Source organism: Culex pipiens, chromosome 3 (assembly GCF_016801865.2).
Source record: "Culex pipiens pallens isolate TS chromosome 3, TS_CPP_V2, whole genome shotgun sequence".
NCBI lineage: Eukaryota > Metazoa > Arthropoda > Insecta > Diptera > Culicidae > Culex > Culex pipiens.
In genome coordinates, this window is record NC_068939.1 from 84,055,103 (window position 1) to 84,076,316 (window position 21,214).

The window sequence follows — 21,214 nt, forward strand, 5'->3', positions numbered from 1 at the left end:
GGAGATAGTTTTGAAATGATAAACCGTCAGGTAAATTTTCAATAAAAAATCTAAAATCCCCAAATTAAAAAAATTTCCAAAATCCTATCACGGTGTTTTGATACAAAATTTATTTGAAAAAAAATAATTTCAATTTGATAAAAAAAAAACAAAAAAGCCATTTTGCATCATTAGTTTGCCCATATAATTTTCCATACAAATTTGGCAGCTGTCCATACAAAAATGATATGTGAAAATTAAAAAATCTGTATTTTCTGATCGATTTGGTGTCTTCGGCAAAGTTGTAGGTATGGATATGGACTAAACTGAAAAAATGATATGCGGTAAAACTAATTTTGGTGATTTTTTATTTAACATTTTGTCACTAAAAGTTGATTTGCAACTTTCCAGAATGGGCAAAAAATCTTTGACCGAGTTATGATTTTTTGAATCAATACATTTTTTTTCAAAACATCGAAATATTGGTCGTAAAAATGATCAGAAAACAAGTCAGAAAATAAAAAATAAAAATAGTGTTTTTAGAAAAATCAAGTTTTAGTGACAAAAAAATTAAATAAAAAATCACCCATTTTTTTACCGTGTATAATTTTTTTAGTGTAGTCCATATCTATACCTACAACTTTGCCGAAGACACCAAATCGGTCAAAAAATTCCTTCAAGAGATACAGATTTTTGAATTTTCACAGATCATTTTTGTATGTACAGCTGTCAAATTTGTATGGAAAATTATATGGGCAAACTAATAATGCAAAATGGCTTCTTTGGGCATACCGAAAGGCACCAAAAAGGTTTCAGCCGGATAAAAAAATTCAAAAAAAATTGAATGTCCGAAATCTCAGAGAATTGATCTTATGTAATTAAATTTTTAGAGTCTAATTGATTTGAGAATATGCAACCTATGAAACCGAAATAATCGAACTTCGTTTAATAGATTTTTCAGGTAATCGAAAATGGACATTTGAGAGAAATTTTTCGATTGTTGGCAGGTCAAGGATTCGGTGCTAATTTCATCCGATTTACCTATTGTATATTTTGAAACTACTGAATTTGTAACACTTTTGAGGTAAATTTGCTTGCTCAATTCACCTTCAGCTTTGGTTTTTTAATTAGATAAAACTTTGTATGTACTTTTTAATTGTCTCAATTGAATTTTGGATACCTTCCATACAAAAAAGTTTTTAAAATATTTCAACCAGAGCTTTTGCGTCAAGATTGTTGTTACAGATATTTTAGTATCTTCAAAACTACGGGAAGTATCGATATATATAAATCATTTTTGATTGTTCTCCTAAAGTACTGTATACAAAGTAATTTACAACTTTTTGACTTGTAGGATTGTGTCCGTTAGTTTAACAATTTTGGAATAAGAATAAGACAACAACTTCCTTAGTTGCTGTGCACCCTTAAGAACGGATTTCTGATCGATTTGGTGTCTTCAGCAAATTTGTAGGAACAAGGCTATACAGTCCAGACTCGATTATCCCAAGCCTCGATTATCCGAAGGTTTGTATGGGACTTCGGATAATCAATCACGAACAAAGTTTTTTCGTATTTTTCATTTTCTTGTTTTTACCATAAATTCGAGTTCTACGACCCCATTTTAGTCAAATTTAAATTGTTGGTTGCCTATTAAAAAAATGCATTTTTTCAGGATTTTTTTCAATTTCACATTACCGCCATTTTGACCACCATCTTGGATTTAAAAATTGCAAATCAATTTAGCGTTGTTTAGGGGTCACACTTAAGCTCAACAATCAAAAATAAGACAACAACAAACAAACAAAATTCGTGATTCGATTATCCGAAGGGTCATTTTTCCGAGGCCTTCGGATAATCGAGTCTGGACTTTACTCGAAATCTTGTCTGTCTGTGTGGATCAATCGGACCGCGCACTGGACTCACAATCCAGAGGTCGCTTGTTCGAATCCCGAGGCGGACGCAAAAAAAATCTAAGTGTAAATATAGGTTTTCGGTGCCCCCTCCCTTCACACTTAGATGACCCGGGAGGCGGAGTCTTGTCGCAAAAAGAACGATACACGCCTGTGGATTCGTTGACGAAACCGCAAGGTTTAAGAGGGCCACATTATAAGATGTTACGTCGATTCCGTCAATTAAATTGCGCAAAAAATGCCAACTTTTGAGCTATGGCACAAGCTGGTCAAAATTCATTTTGTAGTTTTTTTTTGCCATCGAACAGTACTTTTATAAATTTCAATATCCTGCAACTTTCCTATCTCTCAAATAAAAATATTTTCAAAATTTTCAATTCACTTAGTTTTGACCAATTTTAAAAACAAAGGAAATCCACCCACCTGGTTGTTGCCTTCCCCACTCCTTACCAAAAATTGGTCACACCTAAAATCCGGAAATAATTGACACCTGACATGAAACAAAACAAACTTCAAAAAAGTACATAAATATCACATAAATGAGTGTAACTTGAGACATGGTTGCCAGATCTTCTAAATTTTAGACTCGTTTAGAAAGTTTTTATTCCGGGACTCGTGGTGTAGGGGTAAGCGTGGTTGCCCAGTCGGCCTGAGTTCGATCCCAGAAGGTCTCGGTGGCATTTGACACCAAGTTTCGAGTAGGAATCTCGCAATCGAGAACGCCAAGGCAATGCTGTAGAGCGAATAATTTGATTTTTGATTTTGATTTTAGAAAGTATTTCTTCTAGGTTCTTCTTTTTTAAAAGACTTTTTCTAATAAAACTCGACGTTTTAAAATGGTAGGCGTGTTTTTGTTTTGTATTCAAAATAATATTGCAGAGGATTTTTCTGGAATTCATTGAAAAGAAGTTCGCGTCGAGGCCTTAGAAGTTGGGCCATCAGTCGTGTGGTGTTCGTCGGGGGGATCGGTGTGTGACGTCGCGCGCGAGAATCCGCGAGAAAGTGGTGGAAGATTCTGGAATCATTGAAAAGAAGTTCGAGTCAAGGCCTTGGAAGTTGGACCATTAGTCGTGTGGTGTTCGTCGGGGGGATCGGTGTGTGACGTCGCGCGCGAGAATCCGCGAGAAAGTGGTGGAGATTTCTGGATTTCATTGAAAAAGGGATTCACGTCGTCGTGTGTATATTCACTTTCATTTAGTTTTGGAAGCCCTTCCCATAGCATCGTTGCTCGGATGGCACGACGGCGGTAGAAGTGAAAAATCGCGATTGAGGAATTGATAAGTCCTTGTCATAGCGTCGTAGCTCAGAAGGCAACGATTATGTTTCCCTGATCTATTTAAAATTGCACGTCGCCGAATAAATCGATAAATACAATAACATTTAATTTTGAAAGTCCTTCCCATAGCATCGTTGCTCGGATGGCACGCCGGCGGTAAGATGTGAAAAGTCCTTCTTATAGCGTCGTAGCTCGGAAGGCAACGATTATGTTTCACTTTCTGGTCATATCATCTACCAAGATGAATCCTGACCTTCCCTTTCCTTCCCCTACTAACACAATTCCCCCACTTCCCGTGATGCTTGAAGGAGATGCTGTGGATTCAACGGTCTCATGCGGTGTCAACAGGTATAGAGCGACAAACTCTGTGTCTGATGAGTCTGCAACTTCAACTATCGGACTAACATTCCTACCTTTGTTGAACTGCATCTCCTTGGGGGGGCGCCGGTATTGACTTGAAGCAGAGATCTTCAGGGGTTATACAGTGAGGATGATTAGCTCCCACTAATCATCTGTTGGTTCATTGTGTAACTTCAGCTGATCCGTCAATAACGGAGTAGCAGCTCATTGGCAGTCAACCATGCTCATGCTCAAAATAATATTGCAGAGGATTTTTGTTGCTTTTAGAGATAAGTGTTGTAGAAGGTTAAAGTATCAGATTCCCTCTAAATCGTGAATGTATTGCCTGCATTAGCTAATCCCAATGTAACTGCTATCAATTCGTCAAACTGTAACCTAAATCCAAACATCACACATTAACCACAATTGAAATCAACCTTGTTTTTCCTGTCCATACCTCCGTTCAGCCTACATTTTCACACCTGACTGCAGAAAATTCGAAACATTTGGTATGAATGAATCCACCTGCTGGTTCCATCACCCAACAATATGCTACGGCGAAATACCGTGCACTATCTTATCAGAAAAAGCGTAGTCATAAACTTATCAACAAGAAACTGGTATCCTCGCCCCGTTTGGAAGGTTGTTTAGGCTCTACTGGCACTACCACTACCGCCGACTGATATCACTCACGCCTTCGATGATAGACAAGGGTGATTTCCGCTTGAAATTCCTTGCTTCATTCAGCAAACACAAGATTCGAACACAAGAGACTTATAAATAAAGTCATCGAGTTAACAAACACTTGAACCACGCGAGTTTGAGCCTGTAGATGTGGGCAGAGTCGTCGTCAGATATCAATCAAACTTCCGCAAGCTGAACGCCAACTGAACATCTTCTTCTTCTCCATTTTCTTTCCAGAAACGCGATGAGCTACCAGTGCTTACTGGTACTCACGCTGTCGCTGCTGGCGACCAGCGTGAGCTTAGCCAACCCGGCGTCGGCCGCCGAGAAGGCCGCGGCCACGACCAGTGCCCTGCCCAAGGCCCAGGACCCGCTGTTCAACAAGATGCTCGCCGAGAAGTCCGACGGCATCCCGATGGCGCACAACCCGCTGTACAACAAGATGCTGCCGGAGGACCTGGAGGAGAACCTCATCGACGATGACGACGAGCCGGCGAAGAAGCCGGCCGACAGCAATCCCAAGTACGCCCAGCACGCGGCGCTGCTCAAGAAGCTGGCCAAGGAGCAGCAGCAGAAGCAGGAGTCCACGACGATGGGTAGGTGTTGGCGGGGTGGGGTCGTAACCGGGAGTGGTATTGATCTTTCGGTTTTTAGGAATCGTGCCTATCAACAAGAGCGAAGACAAGGACAGCTTCGACGACGAGGATAGCTACGAAGACGAGGGAGACCTGCTGCTGGACAACGACGACAAAGTTGCGGTAAGTTCTTGGTAGAATCCACAGTTCAGAGTATGCTAAGAAGGGCGATCTTCAACAATTATCTTTAAGGACGCTGAGGTACTGCCACAGGTTGAGGATCTCTCAGATGTGCAGTTTTCACAGCCTTCGATTACGGATTCCAAGGCTGTCGAAGTAAGTTGACCGTTTGTGTGCGTGTCAATCATCTGTGCAATGTCCCCTCGATCGTTCGTTTTGTCATCCCATGAATCTCTGCGTGTTTTGAAATTTGTTTCCCGAATCTCATTCCTGTCTTATTGTTGGAATAGAAACAGGTCGTCCAAACTGGCAGCTCGTCCAGCACGACTGCCCGGACCACAACCTCCACGACCCTTTCGGAAGATGAGTACTACGATGACGAGGGAAGCGATGAAACGATCGATCCGCTAGCGATCGAGAAGGTTCTCGCGGAGAGTGTCGCTGTAAGTTGCGTGTCTTCGCCACTCGCACACGTTCATGAAGCTATCGAAATTACTGTCACCTGATTGGAACTCACTACCTCATGATATGATATCAGTCAATAGCAAAAGCAAATCCTCACCCTAAATTCCGTTCCTTCGATATAGAACAACAAGGTGATCGAGCCCAAGAAGCCGGTTACGCCAAAGGCCTCGACTTCAACCACCACCACTACAACAACCACGACCACCACGACAGTGGCCCCGGACGATGAGTACTACAATGACGACGATAGCGAAGAGCTCGATAACGAAAAGATCGATCCGCTCGCGATCGAGAAGGTGCTCGCGAAGAACGCTGTAAGTTGGGCTTGTTTGTGGTGGTGTGATCTTTCAAAATTGCTCAACTTTTTCAAAAAAAAATGAAGAGAATTCTCGCGACAAGACAGTGATGTTTCCTCACGTTCGCTTTGATCTGGTTTTCTCTTGCTCAAATGTAAACTCGAGTAAAGAGAGGACTCAAGAGAACCGAGAGAAACTCTCTTGCTTACTGTCTTGTTTCGAGACAAAGTTCGCAAAACACTGCTATTGGCAATACAAATTTGTGTTATTATGTTTTCTTTTACCTTGAATTTGGATGACAAGATTTTGTTTTAGACATAAGAATCATCAATCATTCATTTGTACAAAACTGGCATTAAACCATCGTCTCCCTCATCAATTCTCGAGCCCCCGAAACTGATCAATCCCTTCTACTCGAACCCCCTAAAGCCCAAGTCCACCGAGGCTCCCAAGTCTACGACGGCCAAGCCGAAACCGTCGGATGCCCCCAAACAGGCGGCCACGTCCACCGCAAAGACCTCCGCCGCCGACAACGAGATCCTAGACGAGATCGATGAGGACGACGAAGAGTACCAGTACGATGAGGACGACGCGGACGATGAGAAGATCGACTTCGATGCCGTCGACAAGCTGCTGGCCCAGAAGAACAAGAACAAGAAGCAGCCACAGCAGAAGGAAACGGCTACAGGTGCCGCTACCAGCAAGAAAACTGACAGCAAGAATGCTGTAAGTTGGGGTGATCGCGGTGGTGTCTGTCTAAACTTGTTGGGATTGGGATCTTTGGTGCTTTCTAATACGATTCGCTTGGTGTTCTTTGGTTCTGCGCTGCTAACATGTTCTGAGTTATTCGACTAACGACTCTTGGTAGTGAAATGTGTTTTTATTTCAAAACTAACGCGTATTTATTTTCCAGAACTACCCGGAATACTACGACGAAGATGATGAGGATGACGATGATGACTACAACATGGAAGAGCAAGTGCACCTGTGCCCACGGGACTGCATCTGCGAGCGCAACATGCACGCCTACCTGGTGGCCACCTGCAGCCGGCTTGATCTGGACACCCAGAAGTTCTCGCCGTCCATCACCGATCTGCAAGTCCTGGACGTTGGTCCCAAGTATCCGATCGTTCTGAGTGCCGAGTTCTTCAAGCAAATTGGTCTTTCGCACGTGGTTTCCATCAAGATCAGCAACTGCACGATCGAATACATCAGCCCGACGGCGTTCGCCGGACTGGATGATCTGTACTCGGTGAACCTGACCAACTCGGGGATTGACATGCTCCATCCGGATACCTTCGCCAACAACACCAAGCTGCGACTGCTCACGCTGTCCGGAAACGATCTCAGTGCGATGCAGAGCGTCAACTACAACACTCCGTACACCGATTACATGCTGAAGGCTCCGTCCATCGAAGAGCTGGACATCTCCAAGTGCAATCTGCAGGCTCTGCAGCCCACGGCCTTCAACGAGCTCAAGAACATCATCTACATCAACCTGGCGGACAACAAGCTGAAGACGCTGCCGGAAGGTATCTTTGACAAGGTGGAAACCATCGAAGAGCTCGACCTGTCGACCAACTCGATCGCCGAACTGCCCAAGAACATCTTCAACAAGACTTCGCTGGCCATTCTGCACCTGAAGTACAACCTGATCAGCAGCAACCTGGACTTTGTCACCGCCGATCTGCAGAAGCTTGACCTGAGCTACTGCCAGATTCGTAACATCAACGGCCAGATGTTCAAGGGAATGGAAGGACTGACCAACCTGATCCTCAAGGGCAACCGCATCAAGAAAATCAACCAGATCGCGTTCACCTCGCTCAAGGGCCTGCGCCAAATTGACCTGTCCCAGAACTATCTGGACCAGATCTCCGCGCTGACCTTCCTCGGCAACAAGGACCTGGACATCATCAAACTGAATGACAACCCGCGCCTCAAGCAGCTGCCGGCCGAAGGCTTCCAGAGCTCGTACGGCACGTTCAACACGTACATGCTGGACGTTTCCAACTGCGACATCTCCGAGCTGGCCAACAACACCTTCAAGACAATGCCCCAGCTAACCCGGCTGAATCTGGCCTGGAACAACCTGCAGACCCTGGAGCCGGCCGTGCTGAGCTACTTGGACAAACTGATGGAACTGGACCTGAGCAACAACTTGATCACCGACCTTGGCGAGCACACCTTCACGCAAAACCGCAATCTTAACAAGGTAGGTCAAAATTTGAAAAGTTGAGTATTTGCAATACTAATTATTCTTCCCATTTTGTAACAGCTGAACCTCTCCGGCAACCAGATCTCGCGCCTCTCGGCCAAGGTCTTCCTGCCGCTGCAGTACCTGAACCATCTGGACGTGAGCGATTGCGACCTGCGCACGATCTGGGACAGCTCGAACCAGCTGGCTAAGAACCCCAAGGTGCTGCCGAACCTGAAGCTGCTGAACGTGTCGTACAACGAGATCTACAGCGTGTACGTGTCGGACCTGGAATCGCTGACCAGCTTGCGCGTGCTGGACATCAAGAACAACTCGCTCAAGTGCAACCCGCACTTCAAGGCGCTGATCAAGTGGTTGGGCGTGAAGAAGGTTTCGCTGGGCGATTCGAGCAAGGAACAGCGCACTCACGCCGAGCTGAACGCGTACATCACGGACAACTCGGCACCGCTGATCGAGTGGAGCCAGTTTGCGCAGGAGATCTGTCAGACGGCGAAGAACGCTGGCGGTGATTCGCCGGTAGTGGTCAAGGACACCGAAATCGATGAGACGGATGACGATGATAACGATACGGAAGAGGATGAGACCGATGATGAGGACTACTCGGAGGAGCAGAACACCAAGAACGAAGATCCGATCGATAGCAACGATCCTCAGTACTACGACGAGGACGGTAACGATGACGATGAGGATGAGAACGAAAACTTGGTGGATGCCGCCAACGGTCTTCAGAAGATCGAGCAAGCCATCCTCGGAGGCAAGATCAAGTCCGACGATCCGCTGGATGAGGAAGTCGTCATCCTGGACGGCAACACGCTGCTCCAGATCAGCGGCCTGTGGTTGCCGATCCTGTGCATTGCCATGGGCATCGTGGTGATCATGCTGGCCATCAGCAGGATCTTCGCGATCATGATGAGGAAACGTGGCGAACGCTACCGCCAGGCTCTGCTTGCTTCCAAGAACTCGATCGTGTACCAGAAGCTGACCGAAGATATTGTGGCGCCCAAAACGCCCAAGGTGCACCGATACGCCCCGATTCAGCAAGTCTAAACTCCTCTTCCCCCCCTCTTCCTTCTTATCCTTCAGAAATAACTACTTAACCCCTCACAGCAAACAATGTAGGCTTCCATACGGTCGTTCCCTGGTGGGAGGACATCTTCCGATATAGAAAAAAAAGTGAGCTGCTTAAAAGATTTCCAGTCCTTCCAAACTACAGTCAGCTATATACGGTTTTTTGTAACAAATTATACTAGTATTAAGGTCATAGTACTTATAACAAGAGAAACCAGCGGTAATTGTATTTATTAAGTTTTTCCTTCTTTCTTGATAACACTTAAAAGCGCAGTGAATCAAACTCCTTATTGGTCGGACTTCAACAATACTAAAAACGAAACGTGTATGATTTTCATTTTCTAAACATTCCGTCAAGTAACGTCAAGATGCTGAGAACTTTTTCTCTTTTTTTTTGCAAACCCCTCATTCTAAAAAAATATAATTATACTCAACCTTTTTTCAATACCACAAAAGAAAACACCACAAAAGCCAGAAGCAATCCTTACAATCACGCACACAATTGAGAAAAAAAAACTAGTAAGGTAAAGAAACTAACTAACTATAAACAACATAAAAGCAGCAAAAGTATACTTCCATTGTGTGCCATTAGAGAAAAAAAAGCAAGCAAGCGCAAGTGTAAAGTCTACAGCACAAAAAAAACACAATCGAGCAAATTTTTGAAGAAGTAAAAGGGAAAAAACTTGTGTCTTTTTCGAGTTGACAGCACAGCAAAAATCAACAATGGCCAAATGTAAGAAGAACAACAAAACAAGTGAAATTAAAACGTAAGAGTTAAACGTGAGGAAAACAAACACACACACAAACAAATGAGCAGTAAATCTGTCAAGCAAACACACACACACAAACGAAAACTTCAGTATATTTTTTTCGTCTTTAAATTATTGTGGAACATTTTACAATTTATAACAATTTGTCGTTTGGTTTTTTTGATAAAATAAAGCAGTTTTATCAAACATTACTTGGTTGTTACTTTATTTTACTGGAAAGAAAATCCCTGTTTTAAACCCATTTTATCGCATCTCTTTTATCTCCCTTTTTTATCTCTCTCTTTCTCTATCTTGTATTTTGATGTCTCTATTATCTTGATTTGAGCTTTATGTTAAAGATTTGTGGTTTCTTGGTGAGAGATTTCCATCATAAGTTGTTTAATTATTATATTCCCCTATATTATGATATTATTAAATAACCCTTCTATCCCTTCCCCATTATCCCTTTCCCAATTCTCATTTTCCCCAAATTCAATTGCCCAATTCCACTTCCCTCCTAAAAATATAATTATTTGCCAATTTACACTTACACACCACACCTAACTGACTCGGAGCGTTTGGTACGGTATGTCCACGCATCCTTCCTCCCCTGTTGATTCTGTGAAATGTGATCCGTTCACCGAATCTGTCTCTGCGGTTAATGCAACGCAGTAGGCCTGGCCGCTTTAATTTTTGCTGTACATTTTTGGGGTTACTCGGGTGTACTGCAATTATTAATATTGACAAGAAAGGACTTGAGGCGTAATCTAACCGCAAGTTCTTCCAGGATGCTTTCTTCGGACTGGCTGCGCTTGTGTTCGATTAGATTAGATTAGATTAGATCTCTATTATCTTGCTCACTATTTTATCTTGCTCTGTCTCTTCTCGCTCTTCTTGATCTATCTCTCTTTAATCCGTTTTTCTTCAAACTGTCTCTCTTTAATACGTCTCGTTTTGATCTCTTTTTTCATATATCAATCTCTATTTTATCTCTTTCTCTTTTATCTCTTTCTCTTTTATCTATCTTTTATCTTTTTCTTTTATCTATCTCTCTTTTTCTCTCTCATTTATTTCTCTATCTCTCTCTTTTACCTCTCTCTTGTATCTCTCTCTCTCTCTCTCTTTTATCTCGCTCTCTTTTACCTCTCTCTTTTACCTCTCTCTTTTACCTCTCTTTTTTTACCTGTCTCTTTTACCTCTCTCTTTTATCTCTTTCTCTTTTTTATTCCTTTTTTATCTCTTTCATTTTTATCTTTTTTTATCCCTCTCTCTATTTTAACTCTCTTTTTTCTTTTATCTTTCTCTCTCTCTCTCTTTTACCTCTCTCTTTTATCTCTCTCTTTTTTATTCCTCTCTTTTTTATCTCTCTCATTTTTAATCCCTCTCTCTCTCTTTTAACTCTCTTTTTCTTTTATCTTTCTCTTTTTAATCCCTCTCTCTCTTTTAACTCTTTTTTCTTTTATCTTTCTCTCTCTCACACTCTCTCTCCCTCTCTTTTATATCTCTTTCCATCTTTTATCTCACTTTTTATCTCTTCATTTTATCTCTCTCTTTTATCTCCCTCTCTTTTATCTCCCTCTCTTTTATCTCCCTCTCTTTTATCTCCCTCTCTTTTATCTCTTTCTCCCTCTTTTATCTCTCTTTCTCTCTTTTATCTTTCTCTCTCTCTTTTATCTCTCTCTCTCTTTTATCTCTGTCTTTTATCTCTCTCGCTTTTATTTCGTTCTTTCTTTTAATTATCATTCTCAGTCTCTCATCTGTATTCTCGCTTTATTTCTCAGCAGCACTCGTTATCTATATTTTAGTGATTTTTTTGAATAGGTTGAATTTTTGTTTGATTTTTATAATCATTCATATTTAAAATGAGAATTCAAAAACATCATTAGTCCATTAAGAACATTCTTGAACAAAGTAAAATTTACTCCCAAATCGTTCTGCGTTGTCCAGCAAGTAGCTCAACGTGGCTCAACACAAGCTCATTTAGGTTCGAATCTCAGCTATCGTCCAAACGCTTCGCTATAGCAGGAGAATTGAGCACAGCACAACTCGACTACGCGAGATACTTTACGCACACTACCCGTACTGAGTTCCGTGCGCATCGCGATGTATTACTACTGCTTTGAACCTGGCCCAGACCGGCCGATCAGTTTTATCAGCAAGTTATTCTTTGTTTGGAGGCGATAACAGTGTTTTGAATTTAGATAATTTAGCCTTCCAGAATGATACCGAAATCAAGAATTGCATCGTTGATGCGAACCGTTGCCAATGGGTCGTAAGTCAACTTGATATTTGATGAAGAACTATCAATAACATTGTACTTCTTGTAGTTGCGGTTGTCCCGCCCACTCCAGGTCATCAACAGGATCGTCGAACATTTCCACCGAAAAGGAGTATGCCTTTGAGGTAAATGATTCTTCTACGCCTGCTAGATCGAATTAACCACTCCCAATTGTAGATGTCCTCCTCAACCATCCGGTACGGCCCGGGGGTCACCAAAGAGCTTGGCCATGACCTGCAAAACTTGAACGTCAAACGCGCCTGCATCGTAACGGACAAGAACGTGCTGAAGCTGCCCTCGGTACAGGTCGCGTTCGATTCGCTAGCCCGTGCTGGTATCCAGTTCGAGGTGTACGACGAGACCCGGGTTGAACCCACGGACGGTAGCTTGATCCGGGCGGCTGAATACGCTCGCAAACACGATTTTGATGGGTTCGTTGCCATCGGGGGTGGTTCCGTCATTGATACGTGCAAAGCGGCCAATCTGTTCAGCGCCGATCGCGAGGCGGAGTTTCTGGACTACGTAAATGCTCCAATTGGGAAGGCGAAAGAAGTTAGCGTCAAGTTGAAACCGCTGATCGCGGTGCCTACCACGGCGGGGACCGGCTCCGAAACTACCGGAGTGGCGATCTTCGACTACAAAGAACTGCACGCCAAGACGGGAATATCCAGTAAGTTTCTAAGACCCACGTTGGGCCTGGTAGACCCACTGCATACCCTGTCCCAACCGGAGAAAGTCGCCGCGTATTGCGGGTTCGACGTGTTCTGCCACGCCCTGGAAAGCTTCACGGCGGTTCAGTACACCGAACGTGGACCGGCTCCGAGTAATCCAAAGCTTCGACCTCCCTACCAGGGCAGCAACCCGATATCGGACGTTTGGGCACGGTTTGCGCTCAAGATCATCCGCGATCACTTCCGGTCGGCGGTGTTCAACGCGGATGACTTCAAGGCTCGATCGAGCATGCACTTGGCTTCGACTATGGCTGGAGTCGGTTTTGGGAATGCTGGAGTTCATCTGTGCCACGGACTGTCCTATCCGATTTCGGGCTGTGTGAAAAAGTTTGTTCCCCGTGGGTACGACGCGGATCATCCGATCATTCCGCACGGACTGTCGGTGGTCATGACGGCACCGGCCGTGTTCCAGTTCACCGGAGGGTCCTGCCCGGATCGGCACTTGGAAGCGGCAGAGATTCTTGGAGCCGATGTCTCAAAAGTATAGTTTGAAATTTCAGGACAATCAAATGTTTAAATCATGACTTTCTTAGGCCAAACGAGAGGATGCTGGAGCGATCCTGGCGGATGTCGTGAGAAAGTACATGTACGATCTGAAGGTGGAGAACGGATTGACGGCGCTCGGCTTCGAAAGGTTGGACATTCCAGCTTTGGTTGAAGGAACGCTGCCACAGGAACGTATTACGAAACTAGCTCCGCGAGCTCAGACGAAGGAAGATTTGACAGAGCTGTTTGAAAATTCAATGACGATCTATTGAGATATTATTATTTACTTTAAAGTTGTTTATTTTTTAATAAATTTCATTCAATATTTTTGTTTTATTCGACTTAGAAAAAAAAATTAACGTGACTTAACCTCAAATGGTTTTAAAATATATACCCTGAGGAAGATTGAACCTGGAGATTTACACGTTGATGAATATGTAGTTACAATTTCATAGCAATAAGACTCTAAAGCCAAGCCAATTAGCATTAGCATTAGCATTAGCATTTGGAGGACGCCCCACCACCGGAAGGCTCCACAACGCTTATCCCTCTGTTTGGTCTGGTTGTGTTAGACCCTCATCCGGAACAATAATCCAACACGGGAGATACCATGTCTTCATCTTTTGATGAGTGTGTAATACAGCCCAGGGCATAAGGGGGTCCAGGCCGGGTCCAAGCTATCCTCAGGGATATGAAGGATCGTTAGTAAACACCTATCTAAAGTGCGCAAGGACCCCTACGTCACCTTAGTGGTATAGATGTTTGTAGGGAGGTTTTGGACTCAATGTTAGTAGGAGAGGTAGAACCCTAGGATACACCTCGAAAGGCGTTGCGGGTTGGTTGTAACAGTATTCCTAATTCCAGTCTAGGCTCACCAAGTCGCCATGGCCTAGTGGTTAGCATTTTTGCTTACCAATCCAAAGGACGGGGGTTCGAACCCCGCCTTCAGCGACTTTGATTTTTCGTTCGTATTCAGCATTTCAAGTATTTCTATGTCCTTAACTTTCTCGATGGGAGCAGATGGGAATCGAACCCAGAACCATTCGCTTACAAAGCAAACACTGTAACCATTCAGCCACAGCTGCTCCTCGACTCTAAAGCCAAGCCAATTTAGCTAAAACTCCTTCATAAACAACTATAGAAACATTCAGCAAATGCTTGAGCACCAAATGGCGATCTTTTGAACCTGTCTAGAATATCACGCATTACCAGCGCAGCACGCAATAACAACATAAAACCAAGTCCCGTGGAACCACCGCGGGACATTGCAACAAGTTGTGGCGCGGAATCGGCCGTACAATACATCAGCTTTGTTGATGTTTACGGGCATTTTCTAAATTTACCCACCGACGATCGTCTGTACAAGTTGGCATGTAAACATAGAATACGAGAACGAGCGAAATGGGTGAAGAACAACAAAATATTAAAATGACGCCGCTGAGTACCGGTAAAATGATATTATTTTTCTTTTCGTTAGGCATATTTTCACACCGGTTAACCAATTTTGGTTTGAGAAGGAAACGGGAAACTTTGATGGGCTGGTTTTCTAGTTAGCATATCGAAGTTATTACTAAAGTAATCAATACCAGTTCAAGAAGTCAAACTGATTATTAAAACCATTTGTTTCGCTCTGATTTATCCATGAATCAGCGATTTACCTCTTTTCGTTAAACTTAGACGAAAAGAAAGTGTAATAATTCCAGTCCTGAACATACCTATAAACATAGATTATATCACACCAGGTAAGGTCATAAAAGTCAGGTACTCGACCCTCGGAAGAGTTGAACTCGTGTTCAATCATTCAAAGTTTGACTCATTCAGAATTAAGGGAAACAAAAAAAGGGTAATAAACAAATAATAGCATTATTTCCAAGTAAAATCAACATTCAGTTTCCAGAAAGTTTTTTTAGAATTCGATGATTGAACCAAATATATTTCACCCACGTCCGATGTTTCATTGTGATCCACCATGCGTCTCCTCGACAGAGAGATTATGTTACACAAACACCAGCGCAGTTTGCTCACTCACTGGTTGGATTTTACCAATGATGAGCACTTTTAACAGAAAGGGGTTCTCTACCATGCTTTAGAAATACAAGTTCTTGCAGAAAATGATACAAATAAATAAAAATCAACTATTTTTAACCAAATACCTAATCTTTTAATAAATTTCATAATGACAAAAATGACGAATCACCAGTAAATAACAAATAACTACCGTGACTATGGGTCATAAAATGAAACACCACCTTAGGAGATGTGTACCTAATTTCTATATAAATAGAAAACAATTTGAAAGATATCGAAAAACTTTTGACTTTTAAAGAAGTCTACCTTAAATGACATCGTTTGACCCAACTTCACCCCATAGAGAGGATGACATTGGATCAAATGAAACCGAAATTAGGCTTAAATACAAAGATATGGCCAAAATAAGTCATTCAAAAGTTTGACTTATTTAAAGGAATCGTGTTGACATGCAAAAATGTTACAAGTAAAGAATTCTAAAAATTGGGGTACATTTGGAGCAATTTAGAAAAATATACTAAAAGGTTGATTTTTCGACAGACCAAAAATGTACCTCAACTTTAGACAGCTGTCAAAATGACAGGATGTGTTCTAGGAACGTCATTTTTCAGCAAAGTTTTCTAAAGTATGGCCTTCTTTGACGTGAATTTGTTGCTAACATTTCCATATGCGCTATGTCTCACTCAAAACCTATGTTTACAAATTGTTTAAGACGAATTATCAGTAACTGTGAATGGCACCTGCCAAATAACATTGAATAATCTTACTCCTGTATTATCACTGCGCTTCAAAGATACATAATCTCGTAACTTCCATCCGGTTGCTCTTCTGATTCACGAAATTCCCCCACTTCTGACGCAATATTTCATCACGTTAAAAACAAAGAAGGACTCTTTTAACCGCCCATCGTTTAGTCTACAAAAAAAGCACGAAGAACTTAATTTTTCAGCGAAAACTTTAATATGTATCATCAGATCCAAAATGTTTCAAAACGAGTCACTTCAACAGCAAAAAATATGTCACGCTTGAGCTTGAACAAAGCCTTCTACTTTGTTTATGTTTACAGCTGTACACAGAAAAAAATATGTGAATTTACTCGACACGGAAAAAATGAATCACATGTAAACTCAGTTGATGTAAACTTGAGATTCGATGTAAACGGTTGAATCACACGTAAAATCATGTTTTTACGTATAATTTGTTGCAAATTTACATCAAATTGCATTTGAATTTAAATGTTTGATGACGTGCAAAAGTGTTACATCATAAATGATGTAACAATCAGAAATATTTTTTTGTGTGTAGTTCAGTTGTATTAGTGAGGAGCAGTGGGGATCATTCGGAAATCACGTTACGCATTCTGTCTTTTCAGCACCCAGGTATTGACGTGCTACAATGTTTGAAGTAGAGTTTTTTCAAACGTTTAGGTATTTTTCGATCAATTCCAAAAAAAATATTAAAACGTTGATTTTTCGAGAGAAAATTTTTGGCCAAAAACGTACCTCAAATTTAGACAGCTGCCAAAATGACAAGATTTGTTCTAGGAACGAGATTTTTTAACACTTGTAGCCCCAACGGGGTCAAAAAAGTTGGAAATGCATTTTCACCGGCTCATACAACCATCGGAAAAAAAGTTGGAAATGCCATTTTTATTATAACTTAAGGTAGACGCATCTGTTTTGGATCTACCTTGTTGGAGGTGATTTTTGACATTCTTCCGGATCGAATGCAATAGGAATAATCCAAATCGGTTGAGTTTTCACCGAGATACAGCCGGATGAAGTTGCATTTCCAACTTTTTTGACCCCCTTGGTGCTTCGCCGTAGGTGCTACAAGTGTTAAACTAGTCTCCTACACAACCCTTTTAACACAATTTAGTATCATTGAGAAGAACCTGAGAAATTGTAAATCCGTAAAAAATCACTTTGACTCAATCTCACCCCTTAGACCAAATGTCACCCCACAGTTGCAAAGTAACCGCCGACCTCACAAGTCGCATTCTCAACGCCAGTCCGCAGTTTGTGTGCGCGTCGCCGCTTTTTTTTAAAATGTGCACCGTAGACAAAAACAGTGTGGTTCTGGATTTTTGTCAACTCCAAAACCAACCAAGCCCGAAGCTTGTAAAAAAATTTCTCGCAGACCTTCAAGTAAACCAAGAAAACTTGCGAGCATTGCAATTATGCAATAGAAGAAAAATAGCCGTGTTGCAGTTCGCCGACTCAGCAATGGCCTCGTCCATCATCGACAAACCTCTGGTATATCAGAGTTGCAAAATCCCGATTTACCTGGACAACAACGCTACGGAAGTTCGTGTGCTTGACCTACCTCTAGGCATAAGCAATGATGACGTAGTCAAAGTGATGAGTAAATACGGCAAAGTTTTGACCATCACCAACGACCGCTGGATTAACTTCTTCCCAGGGATCCCAAATGGAGTTCGGACCCTGCGGATGTTGCTGAAACAGCCAACGCCGAAATCAATCACTGTAAACAATGCTGCTGCAACAGTGACGATTATAGGCAAAAAATCGCTTTGCAAACTCAAAGCAAAGAACAAAAAATGTGCGGATTCGAGACAAAATGTGAACCAAAAAAGCAGTACACAACCGATTGAACCCGAACCAAGCAGCAGCAGCAGTAAAAGCAACAATAGTAAACCAGAACAAAAAGCAATGGAAACAAGTGAAATGGACGACGAAGACAACGATGGATTCGAGACCGTGCTTTCTAAGCACACCCGCCGCCGAAAGCGCTTACAGGCATATTTGAACGCGGAAGACGAACTAACAAAAAAACGAAGAGAGATGGCTGCAGAAGAAACAGATGAAGAAGATGAAGATGTCATAAAAGCAAAATATTATAAGAAAAAGTGTTGTGAGATAACTTCAAAATCCCTGGAAGAAGAGGACGAAGATAAACTTGAAGAACTTGATAATTCACTCTTTAAATATTCCGCTAAATATTTGAAACATAGACAAAAATCGTTAGAAAAAAGGCATGGTAATAATTATTGAAGTGATTTTAAACTCTGTAATCTTTCCTCTTTCACTATCCACCTTGAAGAGATGAATGCACAATGGTGTAAAGTCTCCATAATAAAACTAAAAAAAAAAAAAAAATGTCACCCCACTGACGGTACTAGTTAATTACACGACGTTGCAAGGATGTGTCTCAAAAGCCAGGATATCTTATAGTAATTTCGGCCGCTGAGTACGAATCCGGAATCTAATTTCACGAAAATAGTGAAGATTTGAAGCTCTGCCCGCTTGGATTGATTTTTTGCAATTATCAACTGAGATCAAATCTCGGTTTTCGTTCCACTTTAATTGATATTTTACTTAGAGAACTCTTCATGCATAATGCTTTTGCACGTTTAATTAGGTTTTACGCCGACTCAATTTGGAGGTTAGAAAAGAGTGCACTGTTTACACGGACTTAGCACAGTTCGATGCGCTCGTCGATTTTGTTCGGGGAAAATCGTCGACAATCGACGAAGACCATGTAAACAGTGCACACGAGCTGTCAAATGACGTCACGGTGTAAAACCTAATTGTCTTAAGAATATCGAAAAATCTCTAACCCAACTCTAACCCAAAACTATTTTTTCGGACGGATCAAAGCACTTTGAATTTGATGATTTTCTAAACTTACTATGAGGACAAAGTTTCATGAAATTCTGAAAAACTAATGATTGAATTCTGTTCTAAAAAATGTGAAAAACAAGAAAAAATAAAAACGGCGTTCTAATGAGATTTTAAATTAGGAAGTTATATTGAAGATATAAAAACTTTTGTTCAAAAAAAACGTTTCAATATTTTGAGGCACCTTCAAAAAATATTTCTATAGTGACGAAATGACCTACTTATCAGCACTAAAAAAAACAGTTCATTGTATCACACCAGCAAGTTTTAACTTTTCAGAATTTGTATCGAAAAGTAATACTATCGGCACTGTTTTAGTTTTTTGGTGATTAAACTTACACACGACAAACCAAAGAAATGAAATAAACATTTCTCTGAAAAAAATCATTTAAAAAGTGTGTTTTTCTAAATTGCAAAAAATGCAGCTTGTTGCACTGAAAAGCATCATTTTGCAACTTGTTATTTAATTATTTTATAAACTTTATTTTTTTATTCAATTATTTCAATTAACTTTATGTTTCCATAAAAAAAACACACACAGATTAATGATTCATTCAAGCACGATCCATCCTGCGCAAGTCCTACATTAAATTTTACCTGAGAACCCCTGACCATAGAAAGTGAGTAATGCAAGAATGCAATTTTTGGCCACCTATATTGACCCTCTCAACCTAGAGCAGGTAACAAATGCCACGGGAATCCTCGCTGCAACCCATCCCAGAACATGCAGTTGAAGTGTGTAGGTTTAAAATGCTTTATTGACAGTCGGAAAACCTTCCCATCCAGAGACTGTGTCTATGTATATGGTACAGAACTAAGTCACACTGAGTCGATTGCGCCGCCGCCGCCGCCGCCCTCCGACGTCAGCGTTTGAAAAATTAGTATCAATCGAGAAGCGGGACCGTTCGGAACATGTGCGGATGTGGTTCTCGTTGAAGTCAAGTCTGTCCAAAGGATGATGTTTTTAAGCTTATCACGGCAAGCCAAGGTTCGTTAGCGGGGCAAAGCTGATAATCACTAGTTCAAACGGAATACGGAGCAGTTACGGAATAACAACGGAAAAAGTGTGAAAATTGTGAAGGAATTTAAATTGAGGTGTTAATTTGCAGGTTTATGAATCCAGAGCAGTTATGTTGTGAGAGAAAAATCTGAAAAATACGAGCAATCAAGAAAAAAAAATTAAACGCGTGATTCAGTGCTGATAAAAGTTCATCGTCAAAATTTCAAAGGTGTGATATAGAGAAGAAATCAAATTCGTAGTCCCCTCCAAATATATACCTTTCCTATGTCTTAAGTGGCCGTTATCAGCTTTGAACGCAACTGTCTAAGTGTCCAACGGTGGTCGAGTCGAGTGTGTGTGTAATTCTGGTGATAGCCGTCGAAGACAAAAATGTGAGTAGGTAATTACTGTAGGAACTAGAGCTGGGCTAGGTTGAGTTAATCTTTCAAAATGCAGCAGAGTGATATGATGGGTTGGTTGATGCTGATAAGGAAATAATTGAACCAGTTGTTTATTTTGAAGAAAGTGGGTCTTGAGATTTTACCAAGGAACATTATTTTTACATCTCAAATTTAACAAATGTATTTATGCCAAAAATTTACACATGTCCATTATTAGTTTTTTTTAACTAAGCATAAGGCTGGTACAAATTTTATTTAAATTTTTTGTCTCTCAGATCTGACAAAGTCAAGAGGAATACTTTTATGCTACAGACAAAAATTTACAAAATAGGTATCAATGAATTTATGAAAAACAACTTTTTCCGATCTGTGTATAAAAAATATAAAAATTGAAACAACAAGCCGAAGTCTCAACATTTGAATACAAAAAGTGTTTTAAAATGCATTTTACACTAGTTCAGTTGTTTTGCAATCGTTAGTTTTCTAAAAATGTAAGATTTGGCTAAAACAAAAATATGAGCGAAAAAAAACTTTTTGCGATACTAAACATCGAAAATTTTCAAAAAATCTTATTAAAATCAACCCAAATATGCAAAAAAAATAATTCTTTACACAGGAGAATGTATTTGAAATTGATTTCAGGTGATTGCACTTGAATTTCCATTGAAATTTTGAAGGTTTTTGAGATATTTTTTGCCCCGTAATTTTTCGGGCCAACTTTGAAGGTGTAATACTTTTCGACACTGAAAAACCTATTCAAAAGTTTTTTTACTATTTCGTGAATTTTGAAAAGATTGTTTTCTTAATATTTATTTGTTTTAATTTGTCCTATATCGTATAATCTATTTAAAAACCAGAAAAATAAGCAAAGTATATTTTTTTAAATCTCCTTTTCTTTGTTTTTTTTTAAGTG

The 21,214-nt window shown here is 41.0% G+C and overlaps 3 protein-coding genes across 8 annotated transcripts in view; all 3 read left to right on the plus strand.

Moving 5' to 3' along the window:
- Nucleotides 1–9,948, plus strand: part of LOC120427130 (uncharacterized) — a 49,279-nt gene extending 39,331 nt beyond the window's left edge. The window contains exons 3-10 of one of the 4 annotated variants that reach the window (XM_039591984.1): nt 4,426–4,784; nt 4,843–4,946; nt 5,016–5,099; nt 5,234–5,386; nt 5,531–5,722; nt 6,134–6,430; nt 6,618–7,916; nt 7,980–9,948. In XM_039591984.1, coding sequence (XP_039447918.1) covers nt 4,433–4,784; nt 4,843–4,946; nt 5,016–5,099; nt 5,234–5,386; nt 5,531–5,722; nt 6,134–6,430; nt 6,618–7,916; nt 7,980–8,966 — 3,468 coding nt within the window. In that variant the 5' untranslated portion in view covers nt 4,426–4,432 and the 3' untranslated portion in view covers nt 8,967–9,948. The remainder of the gene's footprint in view (nt 1–4,425; nt 4,785–4,842; nt 4,947–5,015; nt 5,100–5,233; nt 5,387–5,530; nt 5,723–6,133; nt 6,431–6,617; nt 7,917–7,979) is intronic. The other 3 variants (XM_039591985.1, XM_052710968.1, XM_039591986.1) reach the window with 3 other exon arrangements.
- Nucleotides 9,949–11,817: 1,869 nt separating this feature from the next.
- Nucleotides 11,818–13,556, plus strand: LOC120427129 (probable hydroxyacid-oxoacid transhydrogenase, mitochondrial). The gene is made up of 4 exons (XM_039591982.2): nt 11,818–12,008; nt 12,064–12,139; nt 12,192–13,226; nt 13,279–13,556. Exons 1-4 carry the CDS (start codon nt 11,956–11,958, stop codon nt 13,501–13,503), a joined length of 1,389 nt encoding a protein of 462 aa, XP_039447916.1. The 5' UTR covers nt 11,818–11,955; the 3' UTR covers nt 13,504–13,556.
- A 6,204-nt stretch (nt 13,557–19,760) lies between these two features.
- The window catches only part of LOC120427113 (SLIT and NTRK-like protein 6), a 30,170-nt gene continuing 28,716 nt past the window's right edge, over nt 19,761–21,214 (plus strand). The window contains exons 1-2 of one of the 3 annotated variants that reach the window (XM_039591963.2): nt 19,761–19,888; nt 20,010–20,292. The gene's annotated coding sequence lies outside the window, so the exon portion shown is untranslated. Of the gene's footprint in view, nt 20,301–21,214 lie in introns of all 3 variants that reach the window. The other 2 variants (XM_039591962.2, XM_052710969.1) reach the window with 2 other exon arrangements.

Excerpts from the sequence above, each read along its gene's own strand:
- LOC120427129 (XM_039591982.2), top strand. The coding sequence starts at position 11,956 with ATGATACCGAAATCAAGAATTGCATCGTTGATGCGAACCGTTGCCAAT. Across the intron at positions 12,009-12,063 it reads CGAACCGTTGCCAATGGGTC|TTGCGGTTGTCCCGCCCACT; the intron begins GTAAGTCAACTT and ends TACTTCTTGTAG. Across the intron at positions 12,140-12,191 it reads AAAAGGAGTATGCCTTTGAG|ATGTCCTCCTCAACCATCCG; the intron begins GTAAATGATTCT and ends TCCCAATTGTAG.